This window comes from Hermetia illucens, chromosome 5 (assembly GCF_905115235.1).
Source record: "Hermetia illucens chromosome 5, iHerIll2.2.curated.20191125, whole genome shotgun sequence".
NCBI classification, from domain to species: domain Eukaryota; kingdom Metazoa; phylum Arthropoda; class Insecta; order Diptera; family Stratiomyidae; genus Hermetia; species Hermetia illucens.
Genome location: NC_051853.1, coordinates 74,269,126 through 74,284,636, shown reverse-complemented (window position 1 = coordinate 74,284,636; position 15,511 = coordinate 74,269,126). Strand labels below are relative to the sequence as shown.

General features: G+C 42.4%; 1 protein-coding gene across 1 annotated transcript in view; it reads left to right on the top strand.

Moving 5' to 3' along the window:
- Positions 1-15,511, top strand: part of LOC119658134 — a 117,207-nt gene that overhangs the window by 14,047 nt on the left and 87,649 nt on the right. Inside the window, exons 4-7 of the mRNA XM_038065403.1 lie at positions 3,352-3,508; positions 3,606-3,687; positions 3,753-5,007; positions 5,071-5,291. Of these exons, the coding sequence (XP_037921331.1) occupies positions 3,352-3,508; positions 3,606-3,687; positions 3,753-5,007; positions 5,071-5,291 (1,715 nt within the window). The remainder of the gene's footprint in view (positions 1-3,351; positions 3,509-3,605; positions 3,688-3,752; positions 5,008-5,070; positions 5,292-15,511) is intronic.

The following is a 15,511-nucleotide window of genomic DNA, read 5'->3' as shown; positions in this document are numbered from 1 at the left end:
CCTTGCATCTTTCACCTGGAAGCAAAAATTCCTTTTTGAGGCAAGGGTTGAATGTACCCAGCTGTAGGTCTGGCCAATGTTAGAATACCACTTTGTATACTTCTGCCGGGATACCATTTGGGCCTGGTGCTTTTTAGTTTTTCATAGAGAGGATTGCTGCTTCCCATTATTTTATAGAGAAATTGGCAGTCCTCCATGCCATTCACGCTGCTGTGATCAACCCGTACGGGATATCCTGGGAGCAGTGTCCGTAAAATACGGTCATTTCGTACCCACAGTGATGAAGGCCCAAAAATCAAATTCAGACAAAGCCATCCCCTCGGCCTTAGCAAGAACCCTAGGTTAATTAGCGTCCGAACCCAGATGCTTGATAAGTCGTAATGTAATAAAGCAGGATCTCTGTTCCACTTATGTTCACTCTTGAGCATTAGATTAACATACTGCGCTGGCAATTCAGCACTTTCCTCTGTGCCCCTTTCCGGAACAGAAGATTGCCGTCTCCGCATCATTTTGTCGGTATTTATTTTAGCACTTACTGCTTCCTCAAAATGCGGCACATTTTCGTGATGCACACAAACGCAGTTAATTCCTTCTTTATTCGTCTCTCCTCAGTTTTATAATTTTTCGTCTCCATATAAGTTTTGTCAGCGAATCATGTGGCAACGGACCACAATAGTCAGGGACGGGTGTATATCCTTAAGGACAAAGAGTTGCCTTTAGACATGACCTACGCTTAGCTGATCCCGGAACTCATGCGTAGATCAGTACTCGCTCGGGGCAAAGTGATTCCGAGGGAATTAGCTCTTGACACATGTCGAAACTGTCACCTTAGCAAAGCATTACCATCGCACTTAATGCTGTGCTCGAGATAAGCCTGCAGTAGCGGTTCGGCACAAGGGCAAATAAAAACATTTATAATGGCCGCAATTCGAACCGGTGGTAACTAAAAACGCCTTATCTAAAATAATTTTTAAGTTGACTGGCAATGTGTAGTTGTTAGCTGGTTTACGGAAGATGACTGCGTTGAATGGAACAAGAGTATTTCAGTTGATTGACCAAATTCCGCCACTAGGTATTCGCTTGTTCATTCCCGGCGGCAACAAGTTATCTTGGGTCTAATATCATTACTTTGTATGAAAGATGAAGATATTCGAATTCATAAGATTTCAGATATTATATCATTGTTGTTGGTGACAGTATGGTGGACAATGCTTTTTGATCGATAGATCTTATCCCAAAACCTCGTAAATCCCTCAGTGGATACTTTATCTGTAGAGGTTGAGAGCTTACCGTCAGAGGTGCTGTAACTATGAGTATAAAAGTGCAATGCGATAGCCATCTATCGGCTTTCTGAGACTAGAGCTACGTGGTTTCCATTTCATGTTATCAAGGCAATAAAGAGAGTAACCGTCCAACAAGTCGTCGAAAGAGATCGTCAGCTTTACCGCCCGTCAAGTAGCCCCTGGTCGATTTCGTTTCACCTAGCTCCTAAAAAGGATGACTGTTGACAGCGCTGTGCCGATTATTGTCGTCGTAACGTGGTTACCCAATTTGATCCGTAACCACTGAATCACGTCGTGGACGTTTTAGCAGGATTAACCGGTGAACGGATCTTTAGCGAAATAAGTCTAATTTAGTGCTTCCCACCAAATTCCGATTATCGAGGGTAACATCCCCAAAATTACCGTCATCATCCCGTTCGGTTTGTACGAGTTTCTAGTGATGACGATCTGTTAGGAAACACAGTTCAGTCCTTACAGTGATTCATGGACGAGACATTAAGAGGATTCGATTTTTGCATTTCTTATGTCAACGACTTCAACTTCCGAACATTTGAAGAGTGGTGCGAAAGCATGGCTAGCACCACATTGTTACTCTACTATGAGCCAAATCGACCTTTGGCCTTGGTTGGTCCGACGTGGTGATCGATGCCGTCCTCGAGCAGAAATAGGATTACCGCAAGTTATCGCGAGCCTAGTTTCAATAAAAAGTGTCGAAAGCCGAGTAAAACTTCAGCACGTACAACTCGAGCTCCGTGCGGTATGCAGCAGCATCCAGAATTTGCAGGACTTATTCGAAGAAGCTTGATTTGTTGATGTTCAAACCGGATCACAAATCGCTCGTTTCTGCGTTTCTCGAAAGTTGAATGAATCAACTTTTCACTAGATCCAACATTTTAGTTGTATTTCGCAGAGAAAGAGAGAGAGAGAAGAGATAACCGAGACCATGAAACTTAGAGCTACCATTGAAGGCTCAAGTATTTAGTGCGATACATCTTTGCCGACTTCCAGGCTGGTAATCCCTGATAGCATGCAGAAACGAGTTTTTCATCGGATCGTGCTACCTTTCAAGCAATTTCGAGAGATTTGTATGGACTACGGGGATTGTCAGCGAGAGTTAGAAAGCCCTTAATACGATAAAAGGTTCCGAAAGGTCTATATTTATATTGTCCGGCTATGGACACTGTCGGATGGTTTTTGGTACTGCCTTGTTATGTTCGGAAGGTTTTTACGTTGGCCTGAGGATTACCACTTGAAGGATTAATCGGCGGAGTCAGGCGCTGTAGTGTTCTATTCAACTTGAACGTCAAGGTGCACAATTTGAGTTCGCTTTGTTCAAGTCACTAGCGAATCTAACCGACTGCAGACGTACTCATAGTACCCGTTATCATCCGGAGTCCAAAGGAGCTATCGAGTGACAGCAATCGCTGAAGGTGTCGCCAATGTGCCATGAAGACAAAGCAAACTGGGTTCTGGCTGATACCTACCGTGTTAATTGGCTTGCGAAACAGTGTAAAGGAGGACCTTGCTGTTTTGGTATTCGGAATTCGCCGGGCGAGTAGTTCATCAGCGGTAGCGACAATATTAGTCATTGCGAGTTCCTTAATTGCCTGTGAGAGCACATACGAGCACTTCATCCATGCTTAATTGCCCACCGTACGAGAGGTTCTTGTCACCAGGTTTTTGTACGGGTCGACATCGTTCAAAAGTCATTAACTCAACATCGTTAAAAGACCGTGGAAGGCTAAAATCGGCGTTCCTTCTGGGCGATCGACATCGTTCGAATCTATCTCATCTGTCGTTGCCGGATCAACCCTAACGCTTGCCCTAAGATCGTGTATTGTCGCCGGACTTTGAGATAGCTTTAATAATAATGGTATGATTTGCACCAAACTCTATACTAGCTCTACCTACATATATTATGATAACATTGATGGGGGATAGATGTATTGACAGATCTTAAGAAGGCTTTCCCGTCTTAAATGGCTAATGTTGTAGAAATACCTATTTTTTTTACAATCAAATCATATTTGAAACAAATCAAAAATAATTAATTTTTACTCCCTCTTAGGTACATCCCGAATTCGATATCATGCAAAATTACATAGTAGACCATTTCCAAGCATCTTTAAATAGGGATGCAACCCAATCGCCGCGCGCTATGTCAACTTATGTGGAGTCTCCTTCTGCAATATCGAATGTTTTTAATTACGTGTCATACGCAAAATGTGAGTATGTAACGTGATATAAATGAAAGGTTATGTTGCTCAAAATAATTTTAAAATTAGAACCCCAATTAATAGAGTTAAATTTACTCGTTTCCAGCGGCCTGTATTCTTCGAATGTTTCAACATGTCTTAGGAGAATCTGTATTCCAGAAAGGGCTCAGTGCTTACCTAAAGGCAAAGTAGGTTGAACCTTGTAAATGCTTGTTTCCCTTGCCTCGATTCAATGTTTTTTTCGTTTTCGTAGGGCATATGATGTGGTCGAAGAGGATGATTTGTTTGATCACCTGATTGATGCTGCAAAGAATGAAAATATTCCTGGTCTGCCAACAGAGTCGTTGAGAAAGTTCTTCAAATCATGGACACAACAAGGAGGCTATCCCCTTTTAACCGTTACTCGCGACTATTCCTCAGGCACCTTCCATATCAACCAGCATATTTTTGATAATACAAACGACATGACGAAAGTGAAAACTTTTTACGTTCCATACAATTATGTCTATGGTAACAACCCGAACTTTGCTAGCACACGACCTGATGGGTTCCTCCTTGGTTTGCCGACGGCCACAGTAAATAGTTCCGGTGGGCATAGCCAAGACGATTGGTTGCTGTTGAATAAGCAGCTCACAGGGTTCTATCGAGTTAACTATGATGACCAAAATTGGAAACTTCTGGTAAACCAACTTCGTAAAGACCATAAAGTGATTCCTGCGGTGCATCGTGCCCAACTTATCGACGATTCAGTGAAACTTGCTATTTCTGGACACCTACATCCATCTGTAGCTTTGTCTTTGATGGAATATCTCAAAAATGAGGTGGAATACGCTCCTTGGGAAGCTATGGACACTGTTTTCAATGTACTAAATCCATATTTCCTCGGAGATGAAGACTATCATCTTCTTCAATTCTATATTCGCCAATTAGTTACCTCTGCCTATGAAAAATTTGGAATTACCGAAGGTAGCGACGATACATTACACAAAAAACAGATTCGAAACCTTGTTATTAATTGGGCGTGCAGAACCAATGCTGGTAGTTGCTTGGATGACACAAACATGAGGTTAAATGAAGTTATCGATACGGGGAAGGATGTCGAACCAAACTTGCAGGTGGCTATCTTCTGCAATGGCTTAATAAATGGTGGTGAGAAGGAATTCGCCTACATTTTCCGCCGCATACTTGACTCAAAGGATCAAGCGGAGCGCCGTCAACTCATTCCCACTTTAGGTTGCTCTAGGAATGCAACCCTCCTCATGGAATTTGTTATGACATCCACTGTGTATTCGGTCGAAATTAATTATCGCACGCAGGAGCGCAACAGTATTTTGAGTTCAGTTATAGGCAAGAACGAAGTTGGTTTACTTATTGCAATTGAGTTCTTAAAGGACAATTATAAAGATTATTATAATTTGGGAGCACACGGGTTTATTGCCGGAGATCCTTTCACCAATGCACTATCAGGAATTGTTTCGCGCAGCTATTCTCAGGAGGCGGTCAATCAGGTGAGTGTTTATGACCGGCTTAACTGCAAACATCCAACAAAATTAATCCATTCTATTTTTCAGTTCATCGAATTGGCAGAAGAAATGAAGCAAGGATTACCCCAAATATCCTCACAAATAGATTCGTGGATGGTAAGAGCTATAAGGAATCGCCAGTGGGTTGAACGCAATCGAGATAGTTATATGAGTTGGCTCCGGTCGTATCGGAACAGTGCCTCTTCTGTTATTTTATCCAGCGTTACATTGCTTTTTGCAACTGCGATGTTTTTGCGTTTATATTTCTAGTTTACTCTTACAATTTCATGTAGGAATCCTTTCTAATATGACAAATAAATTTTGTGTTGAAGGCGTGTAGTTTTACTATTCACGGTTATTAATTTTCAGGATCATTTCACGGAAATTTTGAAAAGGTTATTATTTAAAAACCTCGCCTATACAGTGTCCTACGTCTGTCAAAGCTAGTTCGTTTTTTGTCTCCGCATTCTCATCTCTCTTCTCTCTGGGTCTGAGCGGCACAAAAGTTGACAACGGCTGATGGCCATCCATCAATCTTCTTCTTCTTCGATGGCGCTTCAGCCCAAATCGAGCCTTGGCCTCCCGGAAACCGTGTCTTCCAGTTAGAAAATCTTAGAATTGATCGGCAGTCTGCGTCCACTAACTCCTCTCAACGTTTGCTTCGCTTCCCTTTCGGTCGGCTACCATTGCTTCTGCCTTTCAGCACTCATTTCGGAATCCTTCCTTCGTGGATTCGTTCGATGTGGGCAGGCCATTCCAATTTCCGGATTTTGACTAGGGTCGATACTGGTGGACAATTCTTGATTGTATCTGATTCGCCAGGCATCTCCTTCCTTTATGGCTCCAAAAATCTTTCGGAGGACTTTTTTCTCGAAGACATCGATCTGCTTTTCGATATTTGTGTCAAAGTCCATGTCTCGCATCCATATAGCAGCACGGAACGAATTATTATCTTGTTGATGCGTCTGTGTACTTTTCTCTATCGTATTATGGGGAGGGCCGCATAAAATGCTTTATGAGCAGTACTAATCCGCCTTTGGATTTCGCGTTTTTTGCTTTCGTCCTTCGAGAGTAGGATTCCTACGAATTGATCCACCTGTTCGAAATTTTGCTCGCCCACTGCAATGTTCTGCATAGTAGTAGCCGCCTTTCGAGCTTGGGTCATGTATTACATTTTGAATTCATTGACCCAGAGCTCCACTCGTTGCTGACTCGAATTGCTCGAGCACCTCCTTTGCATGAAGCGTCGATCGGGTAAAAATATCTACGTGGTGTTCGTACGTCATTAGTTGCGTGCGGATTTTACCAGTAACGTACCTCTGGTATAAACTGAGGCTCCCTACCTGACGACATATTCGAGCATCAAGTCCTTGCTTAAGTCCTGACACTATAGGAAAGTTTCGTGTCAGCTCATTTTGAATTTTTATCTGGCCCTCGTTGTTAACCATTGTGGCTGTCACTAGCCGGACTAGCTTCGGTAGAATTTTTAGCTCGATCATATTCCCAGCACTTTTCGAGCACCTTCATAACTGGTCCGTTGTTGATCGTACGGGTCGAAAGCCACCTTGGTTTTTCAAAGTAGACGATAGATCGATTTTTGGACGCTGCACAAACTTAGACTTTTCCTCCAGTCGTCGGGTATTTATTCAGTTGTTCAGATTCTGCTGATTAGTTTGTAGATTCGAGTTTTGATCTATCTTCTCCATTCTTTGAAGAGTTCGGCTGGAAAACAAAGCTACCTCTACTTCGCATAGTCAGGGGTGTGGGCACTTGTTTTCCGTTTTGGATCACTCGTAATGACAAAGCAGTGGCAACGTGTCGTCACTGGGTCTTGAACGCTGATGATGTTGTCATTCTGATCTCTACAGAGGACGGTTCGCGGTTTAAAACCTATCTTTATCTGTTTCACTGTGCAAAATACTTCTCGTACGTCGTTCTTATTCAAGAGTCTTCAAGAGTTAAAATCGTGTTTCTTGTTAATCGCTTCCTGGCAGGCATTATTGAATTAATCACTACGGTTCCACTATTCCACATGCCCAAGGTTAGTTTTAGCTACATTCTGGACACCATCCCTAATTTTTCAACATTTTTTCATTACTTGCCTCAGGACCAGCATGGGGTAGTGCATCAATATGTGGACATGTAAGCCACTTTGACTTTGTCGTATTTCAACTTTTCCACATTGATTTTTGGAGTCCAGTTCCTATGGCTGTGAAAGTTTTTCTATTCGACAACGGTATTTCACTGTGATCCTGAAATGGTCGGAGTCACAGTTACCTTCTCGTGGTTTCCTCACGTCCAAAGTGTTTGAGGCAGCTCTTTTTTCGTCGAGGAGCTGGTCGAGTTGATTGAATTTCTGCCCGTCTGGTGATGTCCATGTTATTTTATGCATGCACTTAAAGCAAGTAAAGCTGATAACTGAATTTTTGCTGCTGGCGAAGTCGATAAGTTTTTGACTGTCATCGATTGTTTCATTATGCCGGCTCTGCCTTCCTGGAATGCCTCTATGGTATAGTTTGTTATCAATTTTAGGGTTGAAGTATCCCAATAATACCTTGATGACAGTGGAGGGCAACCGGTCAAAAATTCTGTCTAGTCGGGTGTAGAATTCATCTTCAATGAGATCATCTTTGTTCTCCGTTGGTGCATGAGATGAGGTTTCTCAATGTGTGGTATGTATTTGATATAATATATATCATATAATGATATAATTATATCAAAAAAATTGATATAATATATAATATATAATGTGTGGTATGTATTTGATATATATAACCTCATCTTGAAGCGGATTAGGCGGATTCGTTCATTAGTCGGTTTGAAATTAGTTACCAGCTGCCTGAATGTTCCTCGCTCTTCGTCGCTGGTAAATATTATATAAGGTCCGCAATTATTTACTTCGCTCTCAGGCCATTCCGTTGTCCGGATGTTAATTTCGTTACGGGATATTTCCTGGAGAAGATCCCGCAGTGCGAGAGGTCGCACATTCCAAGACCCAAAAGAGTAGTCCACTCTACGTTGCCGAAGTGGTTGCCGTTATACATGTCCAATCCGAGGCTGCATCCCTGGTTCCTGGCCCCTTTGATATTTTTCGAGAAAGTGTTGTCAGCACTTCGCTCAACCCCTTACTAGTAACGCCGGACTGCATAGTTTTTTCCGTTTTAAGGCGCGGAAAGCTCGCCCTTTCCCTCTTCCGTCTATTGTTTTAATTGCAAAATACCCAGTGGACACCACATGAAAGTAGGATTCGATAGAAGAGCTGTCGATATTAACATACAGGAGACGTTTTCCAGGATTTGTCTAGCTATGTACCAAATCACGGTGCCGCGCTGTGATCCTTACTATCACTTGACAACCATTCATTCATCAGTTTGCATGTTTTGTTTCGTCTTTTTTGTGGGTACGGTCGCTGAGAAGTTAGTTCAAAGAGTCATCTTCCAATTTGTTTTTACATGAAAAAGGATCGAATCGTAGCGCGTAATATAAGTAGCTCCATTTAGCAGCGCACAGAACTCCGTGGTGTCTGCATAAGGCTGCTAACGAATCCGTTCTAACAATCCACTAAAAATGGAAGTACGATCAGTGTCATCCACAACCTCATTCCAAAATGCATAGTCAAGAGATCGTACCATTTCAATTTGTAAGGTTGAAAACTTACACGCCTGTTTAGAAATTGCATAACAAAATAATCTATTTCACAATGTTTTTCGTTCAACTACGCTTTCGAGATTGCGTTGGATGGCGCCCTTCATCTGCCTCTTGACTTGTTTTGCCAAGGAAGTTAATATTCATTGAATGTATGTTCCCTTGCCAGGTAGACGCCACTCATGAAGCTCTCCGACTCAGTATTTGCGCTACATTTTCTTGCCAAGAGCATCAGTCCGTATTTTCGTTTCCCTTTAGCCAGTTTAAGCTCGAAACTTCTGCTAAAGCCACTGCTTCAATTACAAGGCTCCGTATTGGGGTTTTATTGTGGAACATAATGCTTGATGGAGAGCGTGGTTGCTTGGTTTTGCAGAAGACTTGGCGGTGGTGGTAACTTCGAAACGTACCGAGAACGTGAAACTTCATAAAAGCAAAATTATACATGTCCTCTTGATCAATGATAGGGTTCCCAGGCATGATTCAGCCTGGTGAAACCATGGTTTTGTCGAAACCGGCGGTGAAATACCTCAAGGTCATGATAGACATGAAGATGAGCTTCCTAGGTCACATTCGCAACACCACAGACAAGGCTGCGGCTAGAAAGTTTTCGATTTGCCGACTGATATCTAATGTGGATAATGGGCCTCCCCCCTTATCCAGTAGCCGTCGTTTACTGATGAGTGCAGTTCAGTCCGTCCCTCCTTGCAGTTCCGAAGTATGCCCTGACTCCCTCAATAATGGAATGCACTGTCAGCGGAGATTCATATACTTCAGCGAGAGGGATGAGGAAACTGTCACTTATAGAGAGAGAGAGCCCGTACTCTCTGCTAATGGCAGCAATCGACGGAAAGAGAATCGAGGGGTAGATGGAGTGTTACTTAGCCTTGTTACTCAGCGGACATGGGTATTTTCCATTTTGTCCGCACACAATCGAGAAATCATGGTCGCCCGGCTACAGTTATTCCAAAGATGTGGTGAATGATGCCTGCCACATCTTTTTTCCTGCAGAAGGTGGGAGCGCCATTGCTATCACCTTCGACACATCGGCCACCGGACACCTTAATTAAGGCCATGCTGCAGAGCGAGGACACATGGACCCGAGTGACACGTTACAATCAAGGCAAAAAGAGCGAAATGAATAGAAGAAATAACACCCTGACCCACGAGATTTTACTCCTGCACTGAATAGGACTGGCCTGAGGTAATGTGTCAAACGGTTCAGGGTTAGAGTCCTAGACGCTCCAGGGGGGGTTTTAGCCGGTAGTCTGAGACAAGAGTCTACCACTTAATCCCATGTGTTGGGAGATGGATCGAGCGAAAACACGCAGATTTGGAATTACCACCAAATACAGTTCCTTATGGGACACAGTGGGTACAGGAAGTACGTACATCGCTTCGAGTCCTATGCTTGTTCCGAATGTGCCATTACATATTATCTTCCATTGCCCGAGATTCACGGATTAAAGAGGAAGGTTAAAAAACACCCTCAACTCAGTTATTAAAAGTATTCGAGAAGCTGCTTCTTTACAGGCTGCAATATCACCACTACTACTCACCAGTTGGGATTCAGGAAAAAACATGGAACTGTCGAACATCAGTTCATCGGCCAGCCTCCGAGTTAAGCTGTGCTTCGGAAGGTAAAAAGTACCGATCGGACGTATTCATTGACGTTGCACAAGCATTTCGCAAGGTCTGACATGAAGCACGGCGGCTTATCCATCCCTCAGTCTAAGGAGGTAAAATATCTAGGAATACTTCCATACAGGTCAGAAGGTTATCTTGGAAGAAACATATTGAGGCAAAAACCAAGGTCAACTTGAGATCCAAAAACTTGCACTGGCTACTCAACAAATTTTCCAAGCAACACTTGGAATTCGAAGTGCTAATATATGAAGCAGCCATAAAGCCAATCTGGACATAGCGATTATCCTTCAAAGAGTGCAGTCTAAGATACTGAAACTCCCGAACCGTAGTAAATCAGAAAGTTTAAGACGAAATTAATTAGCTGAAGCGATCATATTTTGATAAATTTGCTATCCAAGTATTTTGGAAAGGAATCTATCACACGAGAGTCAATACCATGCCTGGAGCGCGGTAAATGTAACAATAATTGCCATACATGAAAGCTGCAGGAACTGAATCGAAGTAACGTGTTTTTTAGGATCGACGGCGGCTGGACCTCAGTTTAATTAAACGCATTTATGGCCATTTATGAGATCAATCACTGTGGAGACCAAATTTCCTTGGGGACAAGTTCCCGGTAGCTCTAGCGAGTCTATTGCTGGCAATGATTTTGAAGCACTTTCTCGGCTTTGTCATTCGTACAATATAATTGTTTCATTTGCCTTTGTTGATGAGCTCGTAGCTCAACACCTTCCAGCGGGAAGAAAAAAATGTCCCCCTTCACACAGTTTTCCAATGTAACAGTAAGTCGAACCGATCTTGGAACACTAGTTTATGTACCTTTGTCGGGATATTGTCGGGATTAGGATTGCCCTTTTCAATTCTTTCATAGTAAAAAGTGGAGGATCCCAGGCATTTTCTACGGTATTGCATGGAATACGTAATAAATGATGCCCAAATACATAATACATGCTTCCTCCCTGTATATGACACTTCTTCCACAGCTCAGCAATTTCCACCGGCTACCAATATATAGTTGTAGCCCCTTAATCCCACAGAGTATCCTAAAACATGAAGCCGATTACCTACAGCAGTAAGTGAAACTTTCTCAAGGCTACTACCTAAGACACAGGTATAAGGCCAGCTAGGTGATCAGCACTACTTCCTTGGGCAGGACGCTAGTCCCCGTATATTGAGCGACCCCTGAGGGATAGATGTTGCGATGCTTTCCTATGGTGATGGATTACAACAATCTTTTCTTCACTCAGTTTTATCTTGACGCCAGTGAGTAACTCAATCGGAGTTCTGCCAACGCTGTGGCTGAAGCTTAAATTTATGGCTCCGCATTTGTACAGGTTCCCTGTATTCCCCATTGAAATTCCTCCCAAAATATAGATTTTTCTGTCTTACTGTTGACGATTATTAATATTGGTTAAACTATTTTCAAGGGTTTTGGTAGGACTTCGAATTTTATTGCTCGTGGTGCTACCAGCATAACAACTTCATCTTGAAGGACCCAATTAATATTATGTTGGGCTCTTAAAATGTCGTCATTAACCAAAATTTGGTTTCCTCATTTCTTCATTAAATCTTTGTAATTAGACTTCCTTTTGATCGGCGGAACATGCAACTGAGGGTGCTGCTTCCTGGGGATCATGGAAGTTGTAAAACTGAAAAAAGACCAGACTCATATAGTTGTTAATAATAATAAGTGAATGGTGTTCTAGAGGACCTTGAATACTATGAAATCATCATGAAGATACATTTTATTCCTGAAACTACTGAATATTAGAAGATAGAGCAAACGTAGTGATAATCAGCGAAATATATGAAATTCGCCATAATAGAATATGGATTCATGATGCCTTACCAATGGCGGAATGAGAAAGTAAATGTGTTTAGGGCAAAATGCTTCTAAGCTCGACGAATCGACCGATAATTGAGAAGAAGACTGGACGTACTGAAAGTTGCTGCCTACACGAAACCAGATATTCATTTATTAATTTAATTAAAGACAATATACAGAAAAGTAAATTTCTAGTTAGTAGTTTGGTCGAGACTGAGCCAAAGGACTCACGAACGGCGGGGAGTGAAAGTAAATGTCGAGCTCCGCGAAGGGTACTTCAATGCGCTACGTGTACACCGAGATGCGATGTGGGAATTATATCAGAGTTGGAAAAGCAGTCCACCGGGCAATTACAGAGTTTGTAAAGGAATGCGGGGAAGGGAGATGCGTAGCAGAGACGGATAGACCACTTGGGGAAGTTCCTTTTTTAAAAATGGGGGCCGGCAAATTTACGTTGTACAGCTTCAAGAGTGCAATAATCACTGTTGCGAAATCACAGCAATATTCAGGGATGCCTCCGACAAGGGAGTTGAAAAGTGTTAAGCAGGTGTGAATTGAGGTAAAGTCGGAGGAAGAACGTAGGATAATACCTGATATATTGGAAGCTCGATTGATGATGTCAATGAAGTGGGATCTAAACCGAAGTTCATCATCAAAGATTACAGTTGAAAGGGGTTGTTCGAGAAGAAAGTAAGGAAACGATTTTGGATAAGGTTTAAGTGAATAGCACATGCAACGGCATTTGCTGACGTTCAGAGCCAGCAGGTTAACCGAGCAGCCAAAAGATGATTGAGGGGAGAGTTGAGTAGAGATAGTTTCGAGAGGAGAATATTGTGGTCAACTATATTAAAGGCTTTGACGAAATCGGTATAAATAGCGTGTAACTCCTGTCGTTAATTAAGGCATTTAGCAACGAAGGTGGTAAAGACCAATAGGTTTGAAGCAGTAGATCCATTTTTCATAAAACCATGCTGTTTTTTCACAATGAGGTGACCAAAATGCGCCGTCACACAGTGGTAAACCTATCTATCGAGAATTTTGGAGCAAGACAAAAGAAGTGAGATGGGACGGTAGCTCACAGCTTGAGAAGGATCTCCGCTCTTGAGGATAGGGATGATAAAGACCTGTTTCCAAAAATGAGGAAAGTAACATTCTTTTAAACCTTTGTTGAAGATAATACTCAGAGGGAAGCAAATGTGTTTTTTACAATTATCAAGGAAGAGGTTAGGAGGCTTGTTGGTCCGACATTGCTGTCAAGATTACCAGTGAGGAGTTGTAGTGGAATCAGCAAAGTTGATGGAAGAAGCGAAAGATTGGGTGGGGTTTACGGAAGTGGCGAGTGTGGGACAATAGCGCATAGCCTTGGAATGGGCAATGTCGGCGTAATTTTGTGAAGTCCGTAACTTCTTCCGCAAGCACGTTTCAGGCGGATCTTATTAAGGATATCCGTGGTGAACCAAGTTTCGTCGGAACGAAGACGAATAGGAGAAGAAGAGGTATAACAGGGGAGGAGATCGAACAGGATTTTATAAGAGGCACTTGAGCTTGATTGCACGTAGACGTTGATAATATAAGTTCCCAGTCGATTGATGCTAAGGCTGAGTTGACACCGTCAAAGTTGGGTTTCCGGAAGTTGAATTTAACAGAATTACTCGCATTTTTCACGTCTGACCAGGGAGCGTTGCATCGAATTCAAGTGTGGGTGATGAGCGTTAATCTTTACATGGGAGGATGGACGAGGAAATAGAGAGAGGTGGCGCTCGGAGGAGTTGGAAAGGAAGAAATCAAGAGTGCAGCCCAAGAAGTTTGTGGAGGTTTTGAAATTTAGGACAGAACAAGTGTTGATAAAGGAAGAGGGTAGAAAGGAAGAGTGGAAGAGGTTGTTGGAAGCTATGGGAAGGCCAGAAGGACTAAACCAATTGACCACGGGAAGGTTAAAATCTCCGCAAATGAAGAATGGCAGGAAATTGAACTTGACAGTAAGGAGTTTCAACAACACAATTGCACAAAAAATTCTTGGTATAGGTGGGAAGAGCTAACACAGGGGATGTAGATACAACATACAATAAACGGGCGGGAATCAGGCGGGAAAATACGTAGAACAACACAATCATATGGTGAGCCAGCGGAGAAAAAGACGATTTTGGTACGGAGTTGATCTTTAACTGTAATTAAGATTTCACCATCAGTGGACTTACCCGACGCAGCGCGGTTCCTGTTGTAACGAAAAGTGAATTACCCCTCCGGGCGCTTATAGCTCAGTATATTGTCTTCAACCCAGGTTTAAGAAATAAAAGTTACATTATGTTGCTGAGCCCACACGGTAGATTGAAGGCCCCGAGCTTGGTTCTGCAAAAATGCCTCGACGATTTTATTACCAAAAGGAAATGTTTCTTGAATGGCATAATTGGCAAAGATTGTTAGAGACAACTGACTGTTAAAGAGCTTTGTCTGATACGTAGTTTGGATTTAGAACTGCCATAGAAGGTGAGAGATGACGATGGAGGTTAAAAGAATACGGTTCAGTGGTCACGTTGAATGTGATGAACCCTTCCAATTCGATAATCTGGTTATGCAATGAAATCTTGCTCATCGGAATGAATACTCGGCACTATCTGACAAACATAGAGGCTAGCTACTTCGCTGAGGGTGTTGAAAATTACCATGGTGTCTCACCCAAAGTTCCTTGATAGTCGATGCAGGGTATACTCTGCATTGTGGAACATCATCTGCAATAGCGTCTTATGCCTACATTTACCAGAAGATGTAAAATTAGTTAGTTTCGTCGACGAAGTTTTGCGTTGGTTGTTATAGCAAATCACATCTGCAATTGAGAGAACAGCGAAAGGCGAAATCTGGAAGATCCAAGACAACCTTGAAATTATTGGATTACCGCTCGTTGATTACAACATGGAAATCGCTCCAACAAATATTTATTGGGAACCAGACCATAAGAAGCAACCACATACATCAATAGAATGTAACTCTTTCAAATTATTAGCTGTGTCTTCCTCTACGCCGCTCCTGTTTGGCTTGTGGTATTAACCAACAAGGAAACCAAAAGAAGCCTGTCATAGAGGATATGTTTCCTGAGGGTAATTACAGGCTTTCCGATATCAGATATCGGATGAAGTGGCATAGTCGGTTTGTTGCCGGTAGTCATTTTCGCTGAAGGGAAGTCACGAATTTACATTAAGAGATCGACAATCCAAATAGTTTCCTGTTCAATCCCTATATAGGGTATAGGACAACCACACAGTCAGACTGTGCTTCAGTTTCAGTATCATCCACTTAACGCTGCGCAAGTCATAATCACCTTAGTCATAATTACCTAAGTTACTATATGGATGCGGTGAACACCGTAAATATCTATAT